We start from the raw sequence: 17,214 nt of genomic DNA, 5'->3' as shown, positions 1-17,214 counted from the left end.
TTCAATGCCAAGCATCGAAAAAGTTATAAAGACTCAGATCAGTTGAATAGGGGGTCTGTGGAAAATAGGAACGCCTTTTGAGATTAAAAACTCCTTCATGGAAGTAGCCATGTGACATGGGACGTTGTCATAATACAGCATCCACTTGTCTGCAATATCCCATCTCACTAGTTAGCCTTTTCCTGAGCCTTTCTTGGACATCTTCGTAAAACATTTCGTTGGATTTTTGTCACCCATCATCCTCCTCGTTAAACGCGGATGTGATCTCACAAGAGCACCGACGTTTTCGTCGGTTTTTGATATTGAAGGTCTCCCTGAGCGACGTTCATTTTCAACGTGTTCTCGGCCTTCCAGGAACGATCTGTGCCAGTGAAAACCTTGTGCCCTTGATAAGGAATCTTTCCTAAATGCATGTTTCAACTTTTCAAAGGTCACATCGCAGATTTCCCAAGTTTGACGCGAAACTTGCTATAAATTCCACTGTCCCATTTTCGTACCACACTACAAAAACACAACTTCACGGATGGCGCTCTCAAAAATCACGAGACGGCTGCATTGAACTGAAAACTCGGCCTGAACATTTGGAAGTAATGAACACACAGGTGTGCACAAGTAGAACATCACAGCTTTGCCAGATCGCTCACACTGATTTCAGCCTTTTCTCACACACCTCGTACTTATAACTTGAAGTTTTCTAAATCTGTTACCACAACGAGTAAGCCAGTGACTGCTGGTAAGTCTACGCTGTCTTCTGTAATAATTTTTATAACTGACTCGTTTGATGCTGTATTTTATTCCTTCCTGCCTTTACTAATCTCTTATCTATTTACACCACAGCAGATGCCTCAGCAAACCGTCATTTCTTCCGCTAAGTTTTCCAAAAAATTTTTCCTCGTCTATTTCTCCCGTACCCCTCTACTTTATGCATCAGTCCCCTTCACTCTTAATAGCCTTTATGCTGCTGCGTTCCAAATGCTTCCATGTTGTTTTCCTGTGAACAATAGCCCACTTTTCAGTCACACATCATGCAGTTGTCATGGTGTACAGTTTCCAAAACATTCCTCTACTCGATGAGAGTGTTTAATAGCCTCCCCGAAAAATTATTTAATGCACATACTTCTCTTCGCCTATAGACACTTACTTATGACAACACACTAAGCTTGACGATGATTTGTAGCATTGCTTCATACAGTAATTCATTTCAGTACTCAAAATATTTCGTTTTCTCCAGATTTGGTTTGAAACATGTCGCTATTTGCCTATTAATGATAATTTTTGTCTTGGCATAGTGTCCACTGCCAAGAAACAATTTCCTATTCCACTTTATGAATATTGTCCATTGCATTCAACAGAAGGCAGAATGTTTATGCTGGTTTTCAAGATCGGCAGCAGTACACGTTCGCTTTCTGCTCTCTTGCACTACGTCTTCCACTCTACGCTCCTCCTTAATCTAGAATATTCAAGGGGACACACATTTACTGCTTGAAAATGCGTTATGATCGGTGATGAATCTGCACTACAACCACAAGTAGAGAATTAATTTTCTGCTATTTGTATTTCACGTGTCAGTGTGTATATCGAAGCACGTTTGCGAGCTGTTTGTAAAGCCACAGCACCGTCTACGATTTCAGTAGCATTCAAATCTTCATAAATGTCATATTGATCGCGAGTTTACAAAACTGTAAGATTATTTGTGTTAGCTATCTACTGTTCCGTCCCCTTGGCTACTTTTGAACCGAAGTAGTCTCCTGAATAAAAACTGAAAATGAGCAATGCACTGAGTCGTGACAAAAATATTGAAGGCATTCGTGTAGGAGTCATTCATATTGCGATATCTGTCAGTGTATTTTTAAGACAGTAAGAAAAAAATGGAAATGATCGTATGGCATTGTTGGCTGGGAGGCCCCATTTGGGGGAGTAAGAGTATTTCTCACTATATGTAATTTGTGTGGCTTATGCCGTAAGACAGATTGTTCAGAGTGGCATGAAAACCAAAATTTCGTAAACGCTAGTTATTAAACTGAAAGTTGTAAACGATCAAGCTGAGAGGGGCTTCAAGCTCAATGAAAAATTCACCAAAAACGATTAACGAGCTCATCATGTTCTTCAGGTTGTATTTGAACTTTCTAGGGCATAAAACGACATTTTATCCAACAATGAGAATCTTAATAAATCAAATCAGATTTTCTCGTTGTATTTGCTCCCAAACATGATGTAAAGTAGGTTTAGAGACTGTGTTAGTAAAGTTAATACAGGAATAACAATGATTAAGTTCAAAGGAATGAAATAATTGGTTCATACTTATATTGCCAAAGTATTTCTGAGCGATAGTTTTTCAAAGGAAAAATAAATATGATGTGTATGACACTTTTGCAAATATAGCAGCATGGGACCATGCCTTCCCCTTATCCTATGGGCCCTAGATTGCATACAACTCATTTTCTGTGGGGTGGACCCAATCAGTGGGTCGCACTAAGCAAAAGTCGTATCTGAAAAATGAAAGTCACCCTTGGCACCACCAAGGACTTTCACATCGTACTTACTCAGCAAGAATATCACATGGTTACTCCTTCTTCAGATCTCTAACGGATAACTGCAGTCATTGACATTTTGCAAATACCTGACGACACAATGAACCCGTACCAGATACCAGGAAAATAACAGCCTCAAACGAGATGTGTTCCCATGGTACTTACACTGTCAAAGCTACAGATTAATACAAACTTTTGAATTCACTTCTGATGTAATAATAACATTATTCCTATAATTTGTACATTTTCGATAGCGTGGAGATCTAAATTCACATTATTTTCCGCCTGCCTCAGTGCTTACAGATCTGGATTCTTCCTGGACGAAAGAAAATGTTTATTTATGTGGTAATGCACTTAAGCCATTTTTTAATGATTTCAGATGCAATATTTATACAAAAATATGTACTCCCTTTTTAAAATGTACTTTGTTCTCTTGGCTTCATTTTCTGGACTCAAATAACTCATTACGAAACATTCTCTATCGTAATAAGCACTAAGATGGTCATTCAATTATGAGCATGCTGAATAACAATATTGAATCTCATAGTGGACTACAGCGAACCAACCAGATCCGTGTGATCTGGTGGTCACTAGCTGATGTGTACTGCCACGCTGACTCGCCGGTATTTTAACAGTGACGCCCGAGAAATGGCAGCACTTGCGCATTATGAAAAGGCTGAACATTCGTAAATGTGTACCTGAGGTTTCCAGTTGTAAAAAATACTTCTGTTGCAGCTAAAGCAGTAAAAGTTGATATACACAATTGTAGCCAGAGGGTCTGGAAGGGTTATTTTTCTTAGGGAATCTACATGTAAATAAATAACGGTTCATCTCATGAGCGTAGCCAGATAGCGGATTTTTAGGGGTTCAGACCTTTCCCGGAATATGCACAAAGCATATAAGGGAGAAATTGTCTTAAAAGTAAGTACTTTTTAATTGTTTATTTTAAGTGACGTTATGTAGGGTAAGGCAAGACTAGTGTGCGCAGTATGACAAATCTGCTGTTTCTCTACATTTACTTTCCTACGTTTACATGAGATCTGCAATAGCTGGGAACTGACCAGTTTGTGGCAAAATTGTGTAAGATGGAAGTTGTGGAGCATCAGTTTCTCTTTTTTAGAAGCCTAACAAAGAGACGAAAAACAAAGTAAATGTCCTCATTTAGCAGCTTAATAGACATCGCAAGCATCAAGATAATGCACTGATGAGTAAAACGTAAGGACGAAAGTAATGTTCCCCTCTTGTGTCTCCGGCCGTAATGGATGAGCGGTTCTAAGCGCTACAGTCTGGAAACCGCGCTACCGCTACGGTCGCAGGTTCGAATCCTGCCTCGGGCACGGATGTGTGTGATGTCCTTAGGTTGGTTAGGTTTAAGTACACTACTGGCCATTAAAATTGCTACACCACGAAGATGATGTGCTACAGTCGCGAAATTTAACCGACAGGAAGAAGATGCTGTGACATGCAAATTATTAGCTTTTCAGAGCATTCACACAAGGTTAGCGCCGGTGGCGACACCTAAAACGTGCTGACATGAGGAAAGTTTCCAACCGATTTCTCATACACAAACAGCAGTTGACCGGCGTTGCCTGGTGAAACGTTGTTGTGATGCCTCGTGTAAGGATGAGAAATGCGTACCATCACGTTTCCGACTTTGATAAGGGTCGGATTTTAGCCTATCGCGATTTCGGTTTATCGTATCGCGACATTGCTGCTCGCGTTGGTCGAGATCCAATGACTGTTAGCAGAATATAGAATCGGTGGGTTCAGGAGGGTAATACGGAACGCAGTGCTGGATTCCAACGGCCTCGTAACACTAGCAGCCGAGATGACAGGCATCTTATCCGCATGGCTGTAACGGATCGTGCAGCAACGGCTCGATCCCTGAGTCAACAGATGGGGACGTTTCCAAGGCAACAACCATCTCCACGAACAGTTCGATGACGTTTTCAGTAGCATGGACTGTCGGCTCGGAGACCATGGCTGCGGTTACCCTTGAGGCTGCATCACAGACAGGAGCGCCTGCGATGGTGTACTCAGCGACGAACCTGGGTGCACGAATGGCGAAACATCGTTTTTTCGGGTGAATCCAGGTTCTGTTTACAGCATCATGATGGTCGCATCCGTGTTTGGCGACATCGCGGTGAACGCACATTGGAAGCGTGTATTCGTCATCGCCATACTGGCGTATCACCCGGCGTGATGGTATGGGATGCCATTGGTACACATCTCGGTCACCTCTTGTTCGCATTGACGGCACTTTGAACGGTGAACGTTACATTTCAGATGTGTTACGACCCGTGGCTCTACCCTTCATTCGATCCCTGCGAAACCCTACATTACAGCAGGATAATGCACGACCGGATGTTGCAGGTCCTGAACGGGCCTTTCTGGATGCAGAAGATGTTCGACTGCTGCCCTAGCCAGCACATTCTCCAGATCTCTCACCAACTGAAAACGTCTGGTCAATGGTGGACGAGCAACTGGCTCGTCACAGTACGCCAGTCACTAATCTCATGAACTGTGGTATTGTGTTGAAGCTGCATGGGCAGCTGTACCTGTACACGCCATCCAAGCTCTGTTTAACTCAATGCCCAGGTGTATCAAGGCCGTTATTACGGCCAGAGGTGGTTGTTCTGGGTACTGATTTCTCAGGATCTATACACCCAAATTGCTTGAATATGTATTCACATGTCAGTTCTATTATAATATATTTGTCCAATGAATATCCGTTTATCATCTGCATTTCTTCTTGGTGTAGCAATTTTAACGGCCTGTGGTGTAGTTCTAAGTTCTAGGGGACTGATGACCTTAGATGTTAAGTCCCATAGTGCTCAGAACCATTTTACAATTACAATGATATCTACCTTCAACAACAAGATGGTTTTCGATGCGCCTTTCACGAAATTTTGCTAGCACGTCGAGGTAATTATTTCGTTTTGTCACCATTTCCGTTATAGATTTTGAAAGCGTCTCCCTCACGACCAACATAAAAATTCGGATTCTTGACTGTGTTTTTCATGCAATCCCGTGATGTGTCTACCCCACAAATTAAACAGATTCTTTTAAAGTAAAATTTCTGAGACAATGATCGATAAATTTAGGACTGATTTCTCACCCTTCCCATTCTATAATTATGATCCCTCCAATAACATTTACTGCACTCTTATGAACAACAACAGCGGTACTTGCATGTAAAACATTTTCTTGTCGCGTCAATTCAGGATAAAATCTCAAGCTTTCGACGATAGCCTCACCAACTGAACTGACAATAGGACTCAAGGGAACATTATCCTTGTGGATCTTCGGTAGTCCGTACAACCTGGGATGTCTAGGAGCTCGGACTCTGAGATTTTTCGTAACATCATCTGGCAGACCGGAATTCTTCAGTATCTCTATGGTTTTTCTGCTGTACGTCAAAGTTGGATCCCGTTTAAGACATTTGTACGTACTGTCCTCGAGCAGTGATGTCATTTTGCTATGATATTCGGTAGAGTTAAGGACAACGGTGGCATTTCCTTTGTCAGCTGGTAATACGACAAGATCTTCATCTCTGCGAAGTAAACGGAGCCCCTCCCTCTCCTCTCTACTGATATCAGATCTCGGAGGCTTAGCTGAGGCCAAAAAGCGACTGGTAGTAAGTCTCACTTCGTCGGCGTCGTCCTGTGCAAGTTGCCGCACCGCCTGGTCTACTCCACTGATAAGATCCACGACGGGTATAGTACGTGGTGTAGGAGCAACATTCAAACCTTTATTATGGGCCGATATGGCTCCTTTGTCCAGGTTCTTCTCCGATAGGTTGACGACAGTGCACGCTGTTTCACACCATGACTACGATCTTTGCATAGCTGCAAGACGCTCAAATTCCTTTGCTTGTTTAGCCGATGTATAGCTAAGACGAGCTCTTTAATGTGCACCCGTCGTCATATCGACCCACTCCCAGTCAAACGGCGAGAGAACAGTAGATAACAAAAGATGCGCAGATCCGCCAAGTATCTCGTTGTAACCGTGGACTCGAGACTAACGTGGAAACCCCACACAGACGAGGTCCACAGGAAGGTCTGTGTCAGAATGTCCATCCTATACCCAGTCCTCAACACAACCAGCTCCCTCCCCTGCACTGTAGGAGTAAATGTCTATCAGGCCCTGATCCGGCCAGTAGTGGACTATGCCTGCCTTGTCTGGGGATACGCGGCGAAGCAGCATCTGGACAAACTCCAGAGGCTGCAGAACCGCGCCCTCATGAGGGCACTGCATCTACCCAGGGGATTCCCCACCGACGACCTGCACGCCGCTGCCGAAATCCCCCGCCCCTCAAAGAAAGATTCCAAAATCTGGCAAGGGCTTTCTACGAGAGCTCTTCCAGCTATGGAAATAACATGATGCACTTCCTAGGTCGATATGACATGCCCCGTGATAAGCACAAACGTCCTATGACGATCTTCGACGACTAAGTCGAAGAGAAAAATCCCAAAATCTCCAAGTCCTATTACCAATCCTTAATTCTTATAATACCCAACATCTTGCCAAACTCAGGCAAGTACATCACCAGAACACAACCACAATACACAGACAGCCAAAACCATCATAGATAATCACACACACACAAAACATACATTGTGGAGTAAAAGCCAACAGGCAATAAACTCCTCCATACACTTCCCCAAGGAGGGGAAAGTAAAAGGTGTGTGTGTGTGTGTGTGTGTGTGTGTGTGTGTGTGTGTGTGTGTGTGTGTGTGTGTGAGAGAGAGAGAGAGAGAGAGAGAGAGAGAGAGAGAGAGAGAGAGAGAGCAACGAAGACAGTTGCTCCTGACTGTGACGATGGACGCTATCGCCGAAAGCTTGAGATTTTATCCTGAATTGACGCGGCAAGAAAACCGAGAATGTTTTACATATAAGTGCCATCGTGAAAGACTTCATTCTCATAAACAGCGGTACAGTTCACCATAACAACATTTTTACCATTTTGTCTCGTCTTATACTCTCTCAATAAACGTTTGTACGCATTTTCCCTTCACTTTATTAGATTTCCGTTCGTAAGACTCTCGCTACAAATTCAAAGGTCGCCTTGGCAACCCACTGACGAGCGTGACTAAACAATGGTCAGTAACTACTGACGCCTTCTCCACTGACGTATCTAGCAGTGGTCAATAAAAGACCTTGCTGAAAGCACGCATTTTCGTCATCGTAGCATAGAAATACAGAAAATGATTGTACTGATAAATACACGAAGTAATAAAAGTGAATATTGGAAAAAAAATGATGTCGTTAACCAAGCGATTTCCATAAAATTGATAAATGGCTATATTATGGTTGTATTTATTAAAGAACTATGTTTCTCGGCACTATCTTCGACTTTTTGAAAACGTATTTCATTGCTCTAGAACTTTTCTCCGAGAAAAGTTTTCGTCAAATTTGCCAGTTCTCAGATATTGCACACTTTATGGCACCGACACAGATAATCATCGAAACGTGAAAAACAAGCGTTTTTTGTTGTAGCTTGGAAGACGTGGAGGTAACGATTACTCTTTCCAAGGTTAACAGAGACCTCAAACAGAGCAATCTGTTTCACACTTCTACCAACAAGTACAAATCACAAAAAGGAGGCGAAACTGACAAGAAAATTTTTATTATCAATAGTTGGCACCGGTAAGCTTATGTTATACCAATGTCCCTTCTTTTCATGTTTCTTGATCCCAGCTTCTTGAGATCTCTTGTGAAGCTTCACGATAAAAGTTTAGTAGTGGCGTGGGACAATCTGCTGTGGGTGAATTCGTTTCCGACTAATAATCTGTCCAGTTAATGTGAAATAATAATGTACGATATAAGTGTTCAGATAAACCTTATTACACTTCCTCAACATTTCAACTACCACAGTTCATCCTAGAATTGGAAGCTGATTGTTCTGTTTTAATGAAGTAATGCCCGTTCAGTCATGTTGGCATTTATTACTGGTTGTGATGTGAACTGCTGCTTGGCAGTGTTCGTGAGTATTCAAAATCTACTTGCAATTAATGTTCATTTATCAATAAGAATAGCGTTCGTCAGTAAAATGCAATATCAATGAAAAGAAATGAAATGATCGTATGGCATTGTTGGCCGGACCAATGAAGTTACATAACAGTTGGCAATTTAACTTTTGAAACCGCTGGTTTATTGGCATTTCTGGAAAAGAGCACTCTTATACCCTCATTCGATCAGCAAATTCTGTGTAATCGTTTGTATGTGCAATTGGACTTACTACGTCGTAAATCGTTCTGATGAATGAATTGATTTGCATTACAGTGTTGCTAAGCGACCTGATCAACAAGGTGATATGTGTCCTAATTAAAACAGAACCTCGATATTTTGAATAAATTTTCGGTTCGTTTTTATCACAAATCAGTATTTGTCTCAAAAAGTAATTTTGAACTTCGTGCGTTAAGTCCAAGCACGTATGCAGTTATTATACGCGATTTAATGGAAAGCTCAATCACGCGCGAGCGTGTAACGTGTTTCAAACCGAGCGCGTAGGTTTCAATTTTCGTTGATGAGCTAAACGACTTTTTGTAATGACGTGATGTGTCTAACTCACGTAAAACCTAAATGAAACTGCGTTTGTCTCTATTCGGCTCAAAATCACAAAATGAAATTCACCGCACAGGTCAGCGAACTGTACATGCGCACTTTTAGCACTCTAAGTGGTAACTCTTCTAAGAGTAAAAACCGCACATAAATTCACATTTTTTACATGCACACAAAAATCAAAACACCTTTATATTAAACGGATAAATTATGGCATGCAACTACTAATTAAACATTTCCTATTCTAAATAAATTTCAAAAACTTGTATTTCATAATCAATAAAATTTTATCCCGTGAAAGAAACTATTAGTCTGCTAAAACTGATTCAGATTACTGTCAACTCGTGTCTGGACGATGACGTCACGAATTGATACTTGTCTTGGAATGGGCGAAATACCTGTACTGAAAAATACAATCAGCTGAGTGATTTACGGTCTTTAATGACGAATCTGGTACCACTTGCATCGCTACAATGTACCCGCAAAAGTTTGGCCAACCTTTAAGATCTAACATTGCTTCATTTAACTTCATGTTCATTACAATAGTCACCACATTTCAACACAAACTTTGCTTTCACGAAAGTTTATAATTTTCGTCTTGCTTTTCCGCCATAGCACTGCGAGACGGCGTAGTAACTGATGCACTAGTCTCGCATTGGGGAGACAGGGGGTTAACTCCAGAGCCACGCATCCAGATTTGGGTTCCCGTGGTTTCTCTGTTTACTCTAGGCGAATGGCGGGATGGTTCCTTGAGAAGACCACGCCGTTTCTTTCCCCTCCAATATAAAAAATCCGAGTAACACTTCGTCTCTAATGACTTTAGCTGTTCACGTGGAGTAAACCACTTGACTTACTTCCATAATTCTACCACAGCAGACGATCAATGGGCCTACGAAGCGGAGACCGTACGCTTGTTGTCAGTACTAGGCAGCATGGAAATTCGTTTCCATGGCGGTCACAGTGCTGCTTCTGCCTCGTTATTGTTACGAACTATACCAGTTGTTGGAAAGACGTGGATTGTCAACACGAATGCGCAGATGTTCACTATAATCTCTAAATGACAACTGTTGGCATAGAAAAACACGTGTCCATGTAGATCCCATCGAGAAAAGAATTTTACTGACTGATGTCTGCTTGATGATGAACGTGATAATTTAATAGCTAAATGACCCACACTAAGTTAAATTTTATATAGAAATACATACACGGTGTTGTGCCATGTGTTTTACTACAAATCCACTTTATTACGATGTCTATTTGTTGAAAATCACCGTAAAAATCAAATCCTGTCTTCGCCTATCGTTCAACTACTGTCGCTCACTGCCTACAATCCTTCAGTTCTACAGTCACTGCTGTTGTTCTGTTTCTCATGTGATGTCACGTGTCTCTCTGGTTTCCTTGCTCGTATTTGCTTTATTTTTCTAAGTCTCTATGAAACGGTGCCGTTTATCGGAAATACTATAACAGTTCTGTTCAATGGTGGATTATAGAGAGAATAGATGCTGAGTACACTTCTGGGTAATTATCACTCACATCTTCATTTACACTCTGAAGATACAATTGAAATAATGTGAGAGGTTGCTATACAGGCGTTGCATACGATTTACACATAGCATATAGTTCATAAAATGTGTACTCATTTCTCCCGTTACCCACACCCGGAATTAATGTTAAACTCGGTTTAGGATGTCCAATTAGTGTTAATTATGATGATCCGATTCACCGAATATGGTTGACTAACGAATGGTCCGGGATAACATTCGTCGCATCTACAATTGCATGCTAACTAACTAATCCAATTTCAATTAAATCTTAGGAAAACAGATAAAAATAATAAGATGAATATTACTGGTGCCTTCAACATTTCAGGGTCAAGTGTGGCTTCAGTGACGTCAGCAGCTTCTTTCGGAAGATGATTGCGGATACTGTAGCCTACCGAGAGGAGAACAACGTCATGAGGAAGGATTACATGCAGCTTCTGATACAACTCAAGAATAAAGGATTCCTTGATGGGGACAAGGCGCAGAACGGGAACAAGGTGGAAAACATAAGTGAGTGCTTTCGCTTCTACCACCTACAGTTTTATAGAGTATTCCTTGCAGTCTCTCCATTGTCAAATATTACCTCTAAATTATAGACGGTGTACGCTGTGGAAATTGAGGAATTGAGTATTTCTACTGATTTAACTTTTCTGTTCATTCATGTGTTTTTCAACCAGTAACGCTGACGGATACAAAGGGCTTATGTACATTAAGAAATACACAACTCAGCAGTATCACATCAGCTGATATTTTTATCAAAAATTGAGATTAATGTCAAATGCTGATATGTGCTCCCTACTGAGTAAACTTTTTATTTTGATGTACAGTATGATGCGGAGTCTACCAGTAAATTATCTACGATTATTCAGGTTGGTTGAACGATTGTCCTGATCAGACAAAGCAAAGACTGGTAGTATCATTGTCTAGCGTTGCATTTGATCAAATTCATTGATTCTACTTGTATTACGCTATTGTAGAATATGTTCTAGATTGAAATCACGGAACAATATCATTTCGATTCGAGTTGTTATACTATATTCGATATCTGCTACATCATCAGACACAAAATATGCTGTTTCTCCTTGCTGGTAACGTTCATAATTTTGTCCGTGTTTTCATAAAGATGATAACACACGCCTTGCTCACCTGTTGTTCCTAGTAGATTTCCGTTTTGTTCACGAAATAACAGGCATCATGAAATTAAGTCGATCGTATCTCTCTGAACAATCGATACTTGCATTAATTTTATTTCACGCTGAGGACCAAAACTGTTCCAAATACAGGTTTAGAGAAAAGTGAATAGAAGCCCGCAAAGAATGTCCATTCTATACGAAAGAGAATTAAATGTTTAAAATAGTGATTGAATCTGATTTTTTTTGATGTTGAAAAATGAAGGAAGATTGTGGTTTAACGTCCCTTCGATATGGAAGTCACTACAGACAGAGTCCACGCTCAGGTGCTTTCGGATATGGGGAAGAAAATGGGCCGTGCCCTTTTCAAAGGAACCGTCCTAAATTTGTCTGGGACGATTTAGGGAAATCACGGTAACCGAAATTTGGATGACCGGAACAGATTTGAAATGACGTCCTCCCTATCGCTCGATTGGGATTTTGTATGAGCATTATTACTAGGGACGTTAACTGAATTGTTTGAAGGCTCATATCACATAAAAAGTTGTCTGCATGCAATCCATTAGATTTCGAGCGTCCAGTCGCGGAGACTGCACTTCGTTAAGTGTTAGTCTGCTGACACACATTCCGGCGAACGTCGTAGCGAGCCAGCTCTAGCGCAGCTACGCTTCATCAATAAGAGTTCCTACACCAATTACCCTCTCGGCAATCTTCCTTGTGGATCGACTGCCTGTCCATATGCAGTCGAAATATCGGACGAAGATACAGACTTTCTGTTGCCAAAAATCTGTCCGACATCTTCCGACTGAGCCGACGCTCGCTCGGTGTATGGCCCAAATATTGTTTATTGCTTCTTTCTCAACTGATAATATTTTATGTCCTCCAAGTTCGTCCAACATCATGTAGCAATTGAGGCACTAAAGGTTCCCTTCCAGTTCTATGCTAACTATTGTGTATCAAAGTACTTCATTGACTAACGGCTTTAATTTCAATTTTTTTTTTTTTTTTAGGTTTACTGGTTTCGTTTTCTGTAGCATGAGAAGGAAGAGGTAACATGATACGCAAGGCAGGGCCTACGACTATGAGAATTTTTTAATGTTTCAGTCATCAATAGCAAAAAAAACAAATTCTTCTCTAATCTAAAATGTAATTAAACTCATCCAAAAACTACGCTTTCTGTTTAAAACAGTCTATCACTACCTCTTCTGTCTTCTCAGGTTAGCTTTTATTCCCTTAAAATTCAAACTGATAAAATGTAGAGAATATTTCCATAATAACTCATTTAAAATGATACAATTCCATTAACAGACGTACAAATATTACAATAAAAGTATCACAGAAAGAAAAGAGAGACATTATGCGATTGGTGCATTACGACTTGTGCAGACACTTTCAAAGGCGATCCTTACCTTCCCAGCGACTAGACACTACATGAAAAGAGAAATGTACTAATTCTATAGTAACGTAAGAAACACATATCTTAACATTTAACGCAACTTGTTAAACTGCGTCTGCTTACATTGTGTCAGTGACTACAGGTGTAAAGGTAGTGCACGTAACCTGGAGATTCATGACTCTACGATTTCTGGTGAAGAAATTGAATTTCTGAAGTCGTAAAGTCTTTCGACCATCTTCTGAGTGAGTCAAAATTGTGTCAATATACGGCCGAAATATCTATCGAATAAAAGCAGTTTTTGTAGTCAGTCGATATATATGACGGGAATATCAGTTGAAGAAATAAAGTTTCCGCAGCAGTAAACCAGTAGAACATCTTCTCAGTCAGCGTACGGCAGAGATATCAATTGAAAAATTGAGTTTCTGAGATCGTAAACCTTTTACAGACAACTCATTCGATGAGCTGAAAGTCCGTCGGTACGTGGCAAAAATATCTGCTTAATAAACGAAATATCAGTGGCTGTAAAACTAGCGCCCGTCTTTTGAATGAGACAACAAACTGTCGGTACATGGCCGAAATTTCGTTAAGGAAATCAAGTGCCTGTGGCCATAAATCTGTTGGCCATGTTCCAAGTGAGCCATCCGTCTGTTGGTACGTATCGGAAATATCGCTTGAAGAAAAGTATTGTTTGTGGCTATAAACATCTTACCATCTTCTGAGTGAGCCGTCACCCGCTGAAATACCATCCGATTATGGGATTAAAGAAATGAAGTTTCTGTCGTGGTAAATTTGTTTGCCATGTTTCGAGTCACCAGATAAGTTGTCAGTACGCAGCTCAAGAGTAACAGCGCAAGCAGAGAACAGGCACACACAGTGTCGTCACTAGTGACTTCATCGATGAGGTCATCGAGGAGTTATGGGACTTCCCAACCCCTGCCACCGTCTGACAAAGACCAGCAGCCCTACAGATAAAATGGCGGGATATTTAATTTTTGGCCGGAAACTCTAAGAATAGGCCAAATGCGCTTTTTTGTTTCCTATGGAAGTAGGGCTATTGACCTAAGTATAAATTGCTGGGAAATTCAAGATGTCGCACTGTCTCGCTCGCTGACTTCGAATACTGGCCCTGGCTCTATGTCGTCACACTCTAAGACTTGGAATATGAGCTCCAGCCTAACCATGACATCGGCTGACTTGGAATGTTGATCGAACATGGTGACTAGGACGTACTGGTACAGCCCTGTGACGTCAGAATCCAAGACTTGGAATACTGACACGAGCTTTACGACGCTGCAATCCAGCTCAGACCTGCTGGTCTGTTTACAACAGTGTAGAATTCTGGTATACTGCTCCAGGGGTGGAGAACAGGGGGTGGCTCTGTGAAGTCACAGTCCGCCTTAGACCCACTGGGCTGTTTATATAAGTGTAGAATTCTGGCGTATTTCCCGGAACTGGAATACTGGCACTGTCTCTATGATGTCACAGTCCAGCTCAGACCTGTTGGAATATTTATAACGGTGTGTAATTCTGGCATACTGGCCTAGACTTGAGAAACTAGGACAGGCTCTATGAGTCTGAATCGAAGTTCTGGAATACTGGCACTATGATGTCAGTGAGAAAGGATGTTTGTGCAGCTCCAGGCCTGTCTCATGACCTGTGTGACATGTTTTCCTGAAGCTATTATTCAATGAGAGGTCACTGCATACCGCTTCTCCAATAATTTGGATCAGTGCACTAGTGTCTTTATTTAAACAAACAGCAGGAAGTAAAAGGCCATCCAGACACACCTCATCCTGTTCAAAAGTGGCTCTGAGCACTATGGGACTTAACTTCTGAGGTCATCAGTCCCCTAGAACATAGAACTACTTAAACCTAACTAACCTAAGGACATCACACACATCCATGCCCGAGGCATGCAGACTGTAGCGCCTAGAACCGCTCGGCCACACCGGCCGGCTCCTCATCCCGCCAAGTCGACCTATTCCCCTCAGTTAAAGTCCAAACTGTATGCTGCGTAGTGGCAACCCTTGCATCTCTTCTGAAGCAAATACTTTTGCACACAGAACTCCTCCTCCGCGGTCAAGATCTCGCCCACCACACGGCACTGCCACACTCAGAAGGTTGGGCAGAGATGTCAGAAGCCCGGGCGCCGTTTCGTGTAGGACGTAAAGAGTCCGGCAGCTGGTAGTCAGCCAGCCATACGTAAGTGACAGCTTCGGACAGAGAGACGCCAAATGCACACAACTTATTCGATAATCTAACGTGAAACGGAGCGTAGAAGCTCCACTTCCCAATGCTAGAATGCTGCTTTGACATCACTGCAGTAACAGTCTTCATGACTCGAGCTGAAATGACGACAGACATGAATGCAAGAAGCACTGAAGTAGTCTACGGCCAATAAATACACTACGCAGGAAACTGAAGATTTAGGGAGACACATTCGTCCTCGTATCAATGGACACATCTGCAGTGGATCAGATGCCAAAAATAAATTGCTTCAGGAACCAAGCTTCAAAATTCATCAAAAAATTTGTGTGGGGGTGGATGCTACCTACTTACTGATAGTAAGATAGCCAACCATCACACAGATATCAAACTAACGAATTTGTATGTACTAGGTGTGGTGTCACCGCCAGACACCACACTTGCTAGGTGGTAGCCTTTAAATCGGCCGCGGTCCGTTAGTATACGTCGGACCCGCGTGTCGCCACTATCAGTGATTGCAGACCGAGCGCCGCCACACGGCAGGTCTAGTCTAGAGAGACTTACTAGCACTCGCCCCAGTTGTACAGCCGACTTTGCAAGCAATGGTTCACTGTCTACATACGCTCTCATTTGCCGAGACGACAGTTTAACATAGCCTTCAGCTACGTCATTTGCTACGACCTAGCAAGGCGCCATATTCAGTTACTATTCTGAACAGATAATATTGTGAATCATGTACCGTCAAGAGCGATGTTCATCATTAATGGATTAAAGTTAGGTATCAAACTAATTATGTCCGCTTTCTGAATTCTAATTCCTTGTCATGTTCCAGACCTCACGTCAGTATAGTTCTTCCCTCCTCACGCCAGCCTGCCTGAGCTAAAACGCGTGCATTTCGGCCTCCACTAGTAACACGGTGTTGGCTCTTCTGCCAACACAACACTAGGCATGTAGCAGTAACATTTGAGATTTAAACACTCGTATACTTATTTACATATCGAATTATATCTATTAAATAGTTGCAAATACATGTTATTGGAAACAACGACATTTTTTACTTCCACATCAGATTTTAAGACGAAAAACTCAACCGCTGTCTCCAGCAGAGTGCAGCGCCATCTCCCAAAGAGCAGAGGTTTTCTTTAGAAATTCTTCCAGTCCATATGTGGCATAACAGCAAACCAGTACTTAACACTATCTTTTCTAGAAAAGATAACCTGAAGATGCCTAAATAAGGCGAAACGCGTCGTTGAAAAATAAAAAAACTAAAATTGCAACCAAGACTGTTTTTAACCAATAGAGTTTTTTTGCCAAAAACTGTGGGATCTCTGATTATATGATACCACGGGTTTTTCAGCATTCAGCCGTTAGAGTGTCACGACTGTACTCTGATTAGCCAGAACATAATGACCACTGAGCTGTCCAGGAGTTAGCAGCCTCACCTGCAGAGGAATGACGGCCATTTGGACATACACACAGTGGATGTAGCACCAGTCAGCGTGATGTCCGTGTATAGAACAGGGAAGGCGCGCGATGAATCTGAGTTAACACCACAACATCAATGACTCTGACTTACATGGGCACGTGACCATCGGAACTGGACATTGGCGCAGTGGCAGAGCGTTGCATGGTCTGATGAACCCCGACACCTTCTTCATCATTCCGATGGGAGGGGGTCTTCCAGGGGACCAGCCCCTTGACGCCTGTAGTGAGGGACGTAAACAAGCTGGCAACGGCTCCATTATGCTCTGGGGAACATTTACGTTGTCATCCACGGCTCCAGTGGAGTTCGTGCAAGGCACCATGACGGCCAAAGAGTATCGTAAACTGGTTGTAGACCACTAACA

At 42.0% G+C, this 17,214-nt stretch overlaps 1 protein-coding gene across 1 annotated transcript in view; it reads left to right on the top strand.

Annotated features, from left to right (window-relative positions):
- LOC124616693 (cytochrome P450 6k1-like) overlaps window positions 1–17,214 on the top strand; it is a 154,042-nt gene that overhangs the window by 101,957 nt on the left and 34,871 nt on the right. Inside the window, exon 5 of the mRNA XM_047145031.1 lies at window positions 10,965–11,146. Within this exon, the coding sequence (XP_047000987.1) occupies window positions 10,965–11,146 (182 nt within the window). The remainder of the gene's footprint in view (window positions 1–10,964; window positions 11,147–17,214) is intronic.

This window comes from Schistocerca americana, chromosome 5 (assembly GCF_021461395.2).
Source record: "Schistocerca americana isolate TAMUIC-IGC-003095 chromosome 5, iqSchAmer2.1, whole genome shotgun sequence".
NCBI classification, from domain to species: domain Eukaryota; kingdom Metazoa; phylum Arthropoda; class Insecta; order Orthoptera; family Acrididae; genus Schistocerca; species Schistocerca americana.
The sequence above is the reverse complement of the archived record's forward strand: the minus strand, read 5'-3'. Positions and strand labels throughout refer to the sequence as shown.